Below are 10,273 nucleotides of genomic sequence, written 5' to 3' on the forward strand. Positions count from 1 at the left end.
AAAAAAAAGGAGAGAACTCTGGCTGGAGGCTGGGCGGGGCCCGAACCGCCCCGACAGCCTCCAGAAAGGGGCGTGATCGTAATTTAGGGGCGTGGCCTCGTGGGCAGCAGGAAGAAGTTACCTGTTGACTCGCTCTATCCATTTTTTTTTCTCCCCCGGCCCTTGAAGCTACCCGTAAGAGGGAAGCCGCAAACCACAAGCCTCTTCCGAAAAAGAGCTAAAGGGAGGTAGACAAGGGCGGCTGAGGAGACTGGCTATTGCGTTCCGCAGGAGGGCTCCAACAGCTACTTTTTACCTGCTGAGTCAGGTGAACCGGTCCATCGGGGCGGGGACCAGCATATGAGAAAAGGGCAAGGACATAGGAGGTATTTATTTGTTCGTTTTCCAGACTAAATTTAGAGCCCTTCACCTGCAGACCCCAGTGCCTCGGAAAAAGAGAAAAAACGGGGGCGACTTCTCTGCAGCAGAAGGAGAGACCTGTCTGGGCTTCCCTCCGTCCGTGTACCTCCTAGCCACCCCCCCCCCCCAAAAAAAGACAGAGCCACATGGCTTCCGCCGTCTGGGGGAGTGCTCCTTGGTGGGGCCCACCGCCCCCAGCCCCAGCCCGACCGCTCACGGACATAGACTTCTGCTCTGGTGCCCAGCTGCAAGAACTAACCCAGCTGATCCAGGAGCTGGGTGTGCAGGAGAGCTGGAGTGACGGGCCCAAGCCGGGACCAGACCTCCTCCAGGCTAAGGACTTTGTTTTCTCTTTGCTGGGTAAGTAACCCTAACCTTTGGCAGCTCTCAGCCCCGCCCCCGCCCCGCCCCAGCTTTGGTTCACACCCTCACGATCCCTTCTCTTTCCTTAGGTCTCATTCACCGTCGGGACCCTCGCTTTCCTCCCCAGGCAGAGCTCTTGCTGCTTCGTGGCGGAATTCGCGAGGGCTCCCTGGATCTGGGGCCTACACCTCTAGGTCCCTACGCCCGGGGACCTCACTATGACACCGGCTTCACACTCCTGGTGCCCGTGTTTTCGCTAGACGACACTGGGCAGGAGCTGCAACTGGACGTGGGATCCTGTTATGCATGGGTCTGCCTCCCAGAGCAGGTACGCGGAGCCTCCATCAGGGAGGCATGGCAGGATTGCCTAGGACCCCCAGTCCCCGGAGGAGGTGATTCCATCCACCCAACCCAAAGCGAAGAAAGTCTCAAGGACCCGAAAACCTCTGTGGACCAGCCGCACGGTGACGTCACTGATCCTGAGGCACACGGGTCTTTGGAAAAATCACCTAGTAACGTTTCAGTGCCAGAGTCGCCTCAGCAAGACGCAACCGATGTTGGCTTTCCCTCACCATTGAAAAAAACGAATGGTGACGTCACCAAAGCAGCCGACGGTAGCCCAATGCCACAGCCCCAGCCGTCGGAGGCTCGGGAGGCATGGCCCACATTGTGTCCCGCCCAGGTGGCTGCCTGGTTCTTTGCTTCGCTGGCTGCAGTCGCTGAGTCCCTGCTCCCGGTCCCAGGTGCCCCGCGCTTGGTTCACGCAGCCCGCCACGCTGGGTACACCACCATCCTGCTGGCTACGCCTGGGCCCCCGCGCCGACTCCTGCTTTTCGACCTGATCCCTGTGGTGTCCGTGGCCGGCTGGCCCGAGGGGGCTCGGAGCCACTCGTGGGCCGGCCCGTTGGTCTCGGAGTCGTCCTCCTTCTACCTGGTGCCCGGCGGCGGCGGCGGCGGCGGCACAGAGCGGCCAGAAGCCTCCGGCTGGCAGCTCTGCTTCGCCCGCCAGGAGCTGGCGCTCAAGGCGCGCATAGCCGAGCCGCTGCTGCAAGCGCACGCGGCGGCCCAGGCGCTGCTGCGCCCGCTGGTGGTCGGGACCCGGGCCGCAGCGCCCTACCTCCTGCGGACGTTGCTCTACTGGGCGTGCGAGCGGCTGCCCGCGCTCTATCTGGCGCGGCCCGAAAATGCGGGCGCCTGCTGCCTCGGGCTGCTGGATGAGCTGGGCCGGGTGCTCGAAGCCGGGACGCTGCCCCACTATTTTCTGAGTGGCCAAAAGCTCCGTGCGGGGGACGGCGCGGTTTCGCTGCTTGGGGCGTTGGCCCTGCTTCGCGGGGACCCTGCCCGGGCCCTGCGCGCCGCCGTGGAGGAGGCCAAGGCTGCGCGCAAGGGGGGCGGCTTAGCCGGCGTGGGAGGCGGGGCCCATTAAAGATGCTGCTCCTACTGGCCTGGAAAGTGCTTCTGTTGGCCAGCGGGATGTGGAGGGCCCTGCTCTCCCCTCACCTGGGAGACAGGCTGAGCGCCCAGGTCCCAAAGAGCCCGTTCTAGAAGGCCTCCTCGTCGATTCCTCCCCATCCTCCCACCCTCCTCCTGGCACAGGTTCCATTCTGGCCTCTCCACTTTCCGGATCTGTGGCCAGCACCCCTCCTGCTCCCGTGCAGCCTTCGGGGCCGCCGTCTCCCCCCCCCCCCTCCCCCCAGTTCTTATGGTCTTTTCTCTTTGGAGTCAATATGGATGGGGGTGGGGGAAATTATTTGCTGACAAAACGTGGAAAAGAAAGCGGTATGGAGACCAGGAGCTGACCAGTTTGAAAAGCGGAGTTGTTAAGGAGGCCAGATTTCACCCCAGGCTAGAACTCACCACCACTCCTATCTCTTCCGTTATTCCCCACCCCCAACCCCGCCCTTTCCTCATCCAGCCGTCCTCCATCCCGTGTAGTAGGGTAGTAGGGTCCCTTTCTCCATTCTCCAGGCATCCGCCATTCCATCTGACGCCCAACCTCTCCCCCCATCCAAGGTTCCGTTCAGTGGAGTCGCCTTCTTGTCCCTCATCCTCTGAACCCGAGACATGCGGTCTTGCCTCGGCTCCGCCTGCCTCTAAGGCCGTCCTCACTCTCAGCCACCAAGGAACCCCGGGGTTCCGCCCGCCCAGTTTCACCCCCCTCTTTCCCAGCGTCTCCGCCCCCTGCCCCGCCCCCGGGCCGGCTCTCCGAGGAGGGGGAGCTGCTGTCGCCGTCGCCGCCTCAGCTTCCCACAGCCGCTACCGCTGCCGCCGCTGCCGCCTCGCCGCTTGGTCCAGCCGCCAGGCCCAGTGCTCACTTCGCCCGACCAGGGCGCTCTGCGGAGACACCCTCACTCCTTCCTGGGGTCCGGGACGCCTAGCCGGGCGTGGGGGGAAGCTCCGCTTGCGGGGTACAGGGAGGGAGGAGCCTGGAACCGGAGCCAGCGCCAGCCGTCGCCGGATCGACAAGACAGGACAGGTTGAGGGGCGTCGGGGAAGAAAGAGGGGGTGCTATAGGCAGTCCCGGGGAGGACCAGGAAGCTCTGTCGCAGAAAGCTCCGATGCGCTCTTGGCTTACAGGGGGTCTGCTCACATTTGGGGACCCGTGACAACGTGGGTGCACTCCTCTCTCGGGGGGCTGGTTGGATTGGAGGGCGTGGGATCTAAACAGCACCAGCTGTCCCCGAGGAAATTAAGGGGCTGCCAGAAAAAAAAGGAAAACCAAAAACCTATGCTCCTTATTCCGAGGTGACAGAGGGCCCTTCAGACAACCACCTGGTGTAACCACTAGGAAGGGCGGATTTGGAGGTGACTTCAAAAGGAGTGGAGGGTAACAAGGTGAGGAAAGGGGCTCAGCAGCTGGAACGCTGTGCCACTAGAAATGGGGGTGACTTGGTGAGAAATGGTTTTGTCCAGAGACAGGGCCTGGGAACCTCTTCACTGAACAGGGACAGTCTGGATATTTCCAGATATAGTTTTGGGGGATTCCAGTGGGGGGAAAAAAAGTGGGGGATTCTGCACTTCGTGGGTGGCAAAGGAAAAGACACCCGAGGTTGGGTTCTTCCCTGACATTGGCAGCACCCCAGCAGGAGTGAGGCGAGCTAATACCCCCCAAACTAAGGACCCACACACTTAAGATTGCAAGAGTGGATCTGGCTGGAGTGCAGGGCCTGAAACAGGGTGGGAAGGTGCCTGGGAATACTGAAACCATAGCTTGGAAAATTTGAGGGTCTTGGCTTTGGGACAGGGGAAGTGGGGGACAGGGACACTGGAGATCAGGGAAAGGAGGAGTGTTCAGAAGGGGGGCCAAAGTTGAGGGTGGGGTCCACTGAGAGGTGCAGAGGCTGCAGGGTCTGGCAGGCGGAGCTAGCGCCGGGCCCAAGGGTGGGAGCTGGTGCCAGGGGTGAGGGTCGTCTAGGGCTTATCCTCAGGTCCTCTGGGTGGGGCGGTGAGTCGGGACCGGAGCGTCAGGAGCATGTCCTGGTGAGCGAGCGGGCTTCTCTGGAGGAGCCCAGCGCGCTCCGGACGCCCGCCGGTTTGGGGGTGTCTTCTCCCGGGGCGCCATGGCGGCGCTGGCCAGTAGCCTGATCCGGCAGAAGCGGGAGGTCCGCGAGCCCGGGGGCAGCCGGCCCGTGTCGGCGCAGCGGCGCGTGTGTCCCCGCGGCACCAAGTCCCTTTGCCAGAAGCAGCTCCTCATCCTGCTGTCCAAGGTGCGACTGTGCGGGGGGCGGCCCGCGCGGCCGGACCGCGGCCCGGGTGAGTGGCTGGGGTGGGGTCTCCGGGCCTGGGGTCTCTCTGCCTGGGAGGTTGAGGCCAGGGACCCCGAAGAGCGGGGCCCGACTGAGGGGGGCTCCCGGAAAGTGAAAGGGGGTGGGCCAGGACCACAAAGTCTCGGCAAGACGATGCCGATGCCTCAGTTTCCCTTCTCTTCCCCCCGTAACCCCGAGTCTCCTTGTTTTCGAGGGCAGCGGGAAGGCTGGAGGGGCTAAGCCTGGCGCCCCGAAGCCTGGCAGCTCCGGCTGCCCCCCACCCCCAACAGGAGTCCCCACCCCCACCGTCGTCCGCCTACGTGCCGGCTCTCGCGATTCTTTCAATCCCGAGCGGAGGGGCCTGGGGGTTCCGGACGCCTGGGTCACCCCGAGGGTTTCTGCAGCTCGGGCAGCCCCGCCCCCGCCCCGGTTCTCCCGCTCCTCCGAGCCTTGGCTCGGTTCCTCCTGGCCGAGCTTGTCTGGCTGGGCGCCAATCTCCCCAGCTCTCCCCCGGGTGTCCTTGCAGCTACCTCGCCAGCCCGCCCCTCTGTGCGCCCTCCTCCCGTGACCTGCGCTTCGACAAGGAAGCCGGGCAACCCCCCATCACCGCTCCCCCCCCCCACGCGACTCTGAAATCGGGTCCCACGGGCTCAGGGGACCCTGTGCCGCGAGGAACTCAGACACAGTGCAGGCTGGAGACCCGCACGGAGATTGGGGGGTCGTACCACTTACAAGGGGGTACCGGGAAGTCGGCCGGGAGCAAGCACCGGGGAGGAGAGTTGCGAGGGTTAGCGTGTGGTCCCCGTCCAGGTGCGACAGGCAGGGAGTCCCTCTGGCCTCGCTCCCGCCCGCGGCCAGCTCCCTTAGGGGGAGCCCCTCGGGCCCTGCTCCCCCCACCGCCAGCCCTCCGCAGTGGTACGGTCCGCAGCCCACCCTCTGAGTGGGACCCAGCCCCCACGTGACTCAGCCTGCCTCGCCGGCATTCCGGCCCCCTCCCCCATTTCCTTGGTCTGGAACCCGGTGTCCCCCACCCCAGGCGGGTTACCTGGCTGAAGGGGAGAGGCTGAGCCTCAGGGAGGGCTGGGCCCCCCGCGAGCCAGCAGACTGACAGACAGACAGACAGACAGATGGGTCAGTGTCAGACAGGCCGGCGCTGGGCCAAGGCGAGGCCCGCGCCAAGCGAGCGGCAGCCGCAGCAGCAGCAGCAGCAGCAGGTGCTGAGTCAGCGTCAGGCCCAGTCCCACCCCGACTCCTGAGGGGGCGTCCCTACCCTGTGGTCACCTTACTGACCCCCACATTGGCAAACACACTGCCCCTTCAGCTGCCCTGCCTGTCTCCCGCTGTTCTCTGCCTTTGGATGTAGCTCTCCCCTTCCTCTTCCCTTTTCTCCCCTCCCCCACTTCTGGTTGAGCTGTAGAGTAAGAATTAAGCCTTTAAATAAATTTCAATACGTTAAACTGAAAGCTGGTGGTGAGAGGAAGCCAAAGGGACCCACACCCTAGCTTCCTCTGGAGTCAAAGAGAGGAGAGAGGGAGGAGAGAGAGCTTGCTTGGCGAGTCAGCGAGCTGGGGCCCTGGGACCCTCTTTCTTCTCTCTGTGCTTTCTCGCTCTCCTCCGATCCCGCCAAGTGTAGGCATCTTTCTGGGAACAGAGATGTCATGTTCCAAGATGCATGTCTCTCCCTCCAGAGCCTCAGCTCAAAGGCATCGTCACCAAACTGTTCTGCCGCCAGGGGTTCTACCTCCAGGCGAATCCCGACGGGAGCATCCAGGGCACCCCAGAGGACACCAGCTCTTTCAGTAAGAGGGGAAGCCGGCTGCTGGGCGGGATGGGGGAGCGCGGGCCTGTCGATGCCAAATCCTATGCCTGCTTCAGGTTCTGTTCTTTTCAGTCTGGCTCTTCCCCTCCCCCCTCGGCCAGGGGAGGAAGTGGAACTGGACCCGGAAGCAGGAGGGAGCTCAGAGGGGGGCTGGAGGCCCCTGGGTACTGATGCCCACTCTCTCCACCCCCAGCCCACTTCAACTTGATCCCCGTGGGGCTCCGTGTGGTCACCATTCAGAGTGCCAAGCTGGGTCACTACATGGCCATGAATGCTGAGGGGCTTCTCTACAGCTCGGTGAGACAAGGAGGCTGAGTGGCCTGGGGTTTGGGGACCGTCCTAGCTACCACCTTCTCAACGCCAGATACTTTGCAGCTCAGAGTTTCCACTCCCTCCAGCTCTTGTTGACGCCCTGTCCTCACTGCCTACACCTGGGCATCTCCTCCAGGGTCCTTCCGGTTGGTTCCTCTTCTTGAACAGCTCCCCCGATACTCCCAGGCTCTTTGAATGTCCAACTCTGTTGACCTTTCAGGACCCCCGTGTCCCAACCTGCCTCCCCTCGACCTGGTTCTTCCTTCCCCAGAGGCATTCTGATTACTGGGGAGGAATTCAGGAATGCCTCCAAGTAGGAATTCCCTCCAGGTCCCCTGGCTGGAGAGAGGCTGGGAGTAGAAGATTCCAGGCCCCCAGAGGTCTAGAGTTCCCAGCCAACCGGGGCGGACCGGGCTCTCCCTTGTCTGCCCTTCCTCCCAGTTCCTGCATGGACTCAGCAGTCGGCCCTCCCAGCCTGACATGTACCGACTATATCCTGGCTTGTTCTTCCCAGGGCTCCTTCTGTGCAGTGATGTGTCTTTGTCTCTCTGTCCGTGTGTGCCTTTCTGGGTCTTTGTCTCCTCAGCCACATTTCACAGCTGAGTGTCGCTTTAAGGAGTGCGTCTTTGAGAATTACTATGTCCTGTACGCCTCTGCTCTCTACCGCCAGCGCCGTTCTGGCCGGGCCTGGTACCTGGGCCTGGACAAAGAGGGCCGAGTCATGAAAGGCAATCGAGTCAAGAAGACCAAGGCAGCCGCCCACTTTGTGCCCAAGCTCCTGGAAGGTGAGTATGGACCCTGCAGGAGGAGGCGGGCCACATGGGAGGGCGTTGACCTTGACATGGACATGCAGTGACACCCCCTCCCCCCACCCCCCGCTGCAGTTCAGGGGCTGTGCGTGTTTGAAGAGGACACCTGTTAGGACACATCAAGTCAGGAAGGCTTTGGCCTTTGGGGGTTTGGGGAGCTGTCTGGTGTGGGTTGGGGTTCCCAGAGGATGAGTAGAGGGGAAGGGAGCCCTTTCAGAGGTCTCTCAGCACCTAACTCTCCTTCCTGCTCCTCTCTCTCCCCTTCACAGTGGCCATGTACCGGGAGCCTTCTCTCCACAGTGTCCCTGAGACCTCCCCTTCCAGTCCCCCTGCCCCCTGAAATGTAGTCCCTGGACTGGAGGCTCCCTGCACTCACACTGAGCCAGCCAGCCACCACCCCAGCCCTGCTCCTGGCCCTGCTCTCACCCCTGCTGCCACACTCATGCCCTCAGCAGCCAGGTTCCACCAGGTGCTCTAATCTGAGGGAGCCCAGGGGCTGGCTCTGACTTCCGGAGCCGCCAAGACTCTTAGATCCTGGGATCTGGGAGGGGGGGGTGGCTCAGAGAGGGGATTGTCTGAAAATGGTCCTGGCTGATCCCTTCTTTCCTTCCACACCCACACCATCCAAAGCCTTCCCCCAAGATGGCACTGGGGGTTCCCAAACTGACAGAACCAGGGCATAAATCCTCCCCACTGTGGGCTTGGCCACTTCCTGGAGCCCTTTGCCCGTTCCATTGCTACTGAGCCATAGATTTTTAGGTCCACTGGAGCTCAGGATTCCTTTCCTTCTTTCCCTACTCCACCTTCTGCCTTGTTCTGGACCGGTTCTGGAACATTCAGGCTCCCCAGCCAGGGCCATTTCTGCACTCAGGCTCTGTGCTGGAACACAGGCATGCTGCCAGGCTCTGTTCTGGATCCATCATGCTTCTATCCTTGACCCAGATGGACCCCTGGTTTCCAAGTAGAGAGAGGTTGGATTTAAGCCCTGTCCAGCTGTTGGCCTTGGCCTGCGCTGGGACCAGTCTCAGATCACCATAGGTTTAACTTTCTTATCCCAGAGACACCCAATTCCAGAGCATGTGTTCTAGACACATATGGAGCCATACTTCCTTCTGTCTCAGCTCTAGGACATAGACCACGACTCTCAGCCCTTCCCGCTGTGATGGAACTGAGGCCTCTATAGCCATGTTATTGCTTTAAAATAAGTTCTAGGCCCACCCTCTCCCCTTTTCTAGTGATGCCTGTTAAGGATGAGCTCTGGAAAGGACCCAGCTATGATTCACAAAGAACGAAGTTCTGGATAAATCAAGAACCATCTCTTGTTTTTCCTAGATAATTTTTTAAAAATCTTCTTCTTCCTCTAGAATGCTAACCTTATTTTTACATGCAGTTTCTAGCTCCTGCAACTCAGCTGGGGTCCTGCCAGGGAGACAGAGTCTGAGGAAGGGCAGAGGAGTTTTGGAAGGAATCCCTGGCTCACAGTAGGGAAGCTAGGATGGGGAAGGGGCCAGAACCATGCATGATTGGACCTGTGCCTGGGTTATGGGGATGTGAACACTTAGCTACCTCAGCAGGAATTCCTTCCAGGTCCCTTTTAAAGCTGAGGTCTTTAGGGTAACTGGTCTAGAATAAAAAAAGACAAATGAGGAGTTCCCGTTGTGGTCCAGTGGTTAACGAACCCGACTAGTAACCATGAGGTTGCGGGTTCGATCCCTGGCCTTGCTCAGTGGGTTAAGGATCCGGCATTGCCCTGAGCTGTGGTGTGGGTCGTAGACACGGCATGGATCACGGATCCTGTGTTGCTGTGGCTCTGGTGTAGACCGACAGCTACAGCTCCAATTCGACCCCTAGCCTGGGAACCTCCATATGCCATGGGTGCAGCCCTCAAAAGACAAAAGATAAAAAAAGAAAAAAAAAACAACAACCAAAAAACAAATGAGAGGAGTTCCCGTTGTGGCTCAGAGCCTAAGAACCCGACTAGTATCCATGAGGATTCGGGTTTGATCCCTGGCCTCACTCAGTGGGTTGAGGATCCAGCATTGCCCCAAGCTGCAGTGTAGGTCACAGATGCAGCTTGGATCCTGAATTGCTGTGGCTGTGGCGTAGGCTGGCAGCTGCAGCTCCAATTCAACCCCTAGGCGGGGAACTTCCATATGCCGCGGGTACAGCCAAAAAAAAAAAAAAAGACAGATGGAACATAGCCACACCCCCCTTTGCCACAGCAATGAAGTGATACCAGTTCAGCAATAAGTCCCATCCCTTGCCCCTACAGGTCAGGCCACGGAGGGTGAGGGCCTCTTGGGCTCTAGACCTCATACATCCCAGAGCTTCTTCTGAGTAGAACTTGCTTTATTTTACAGCCTATAACCTCAGCTGGGTTTTGGGTACCCAAAAAGGGCCTGACTAGATTTTTCTGAAAAATATGGAGACCTAAGGGCAGGCCTGAAAAAGATCAGAGGTCAGCAGAGAACTAGGAGGGAGGCTCTGAGTAACTTCAGACCTGGGCAAGGAAGACTGAGGGGGCGCTAAAGGGAGGGCCTGGGGCTCAGAGGCAGGTCACTTTTCCTCAGGCTCTTTCTACTTCTGGCTTGTTGCAAGAGGGGTGGATGCTCCCCTCACCCACACAGAACCCCGCTCAGGCTCCACCCATCTCCTGGCTCTGCTCCCCAGGGACCGGGTCTCCACTCCATGCTTTCTCAATTAAAGATTAAAGACAATTTATACAACTGAAGTGTTGTCTGTCATCTGTAGGTGGCAGGCATTGGCAGTTGCTCGGGAGAGATCAAGTCCCAGGGGCGGGGCGGGTGGGCTGGCGGCTGCCCCCC

The 10,273-nt window shown here is 60.4% G+C and overlaps 2 protein-coding genes across 5 annotated transcripts; both read left to right on the forward strand.

Annotated features, from left to right (window-relative positions):
- The first annotated feature begins 66 nt into the window (after positions 1 to 66).
- Positions 67 to 2,202, forward strand: TMEM102 (transmembrane protein 102). Its single transcript, XM_047757537.1, has 2 exons — positions 67 to 759; positions 852 to 2,202. The coding sequence occupies exons 1-2, from the start codon at positions 546 to 548 to the stop codon at positions 2,186 to 2,188; spliced, it is 1,551 nt and encodes a 516-aa protein (XP_047613493.1). The 5' UTR covers positions 67 to 545; the 3' UTR covers positions 2,189 to 2,202.
- A 908-nt stretch (positions 2,203 to 3,110) lies between these two features.
- On the forward strand, positions 3,111 to 9,347 carry FGF11 (fibroblast growth factor 11). 4 transcript variants are annotated; one of them, XM_047757539.1, is made up of 6 exons: positions 3,151 to 3,238; positions 3,508 to 4,515; positions 6,197 to 6,307; positions 6,521 to 6,624; positions 7,226 to 7,424; positions 7,718 to 9,347. In XM_047757539.1, exons 2-6 carry the CDS (start codon positions 4,323 to 4,325, stop codon positions 7,786 to 7,788), a joined length of 678 nt encoding a protein of 225 aa, XP_047613495.1. In that variant the 5' UTR covers positions 3,151 to 3,238; positions 3,508 to 4,322; the 3' UTR covers positions 7,789 to 9,347. The 4 variants fall into 4 exon arrangements, with proteins under 4 accessions (XP_047613494.1, XP_047613495.1, XP_047613497.1 ...); XM_047757540.1 differs by having other exon boundaries at positions 3,175 to 3,238; positions 3,515 to 4,515; XM_047757538.1 differs by having other exon boundaries at positions 3,111 to 4,515.
- Positions 9,348 to 10,273: the final 926 nt, after the last annotated feature.

Source organism: Phacochoerus africanus, chromosome 14 (assembly GCF_016906955.1).
Source record: "Phacochoerus africanus isolate WHEZ1 chromosome 14, ROS_Pafr_v1, whole genome shotgun sequence".
Lineage (NCBI taxonomy): Eukaryota > Metazoa > Chordata > Mammalia > Artiodactyla > Suidae > Phacochoerus > Phacochoerus africanus.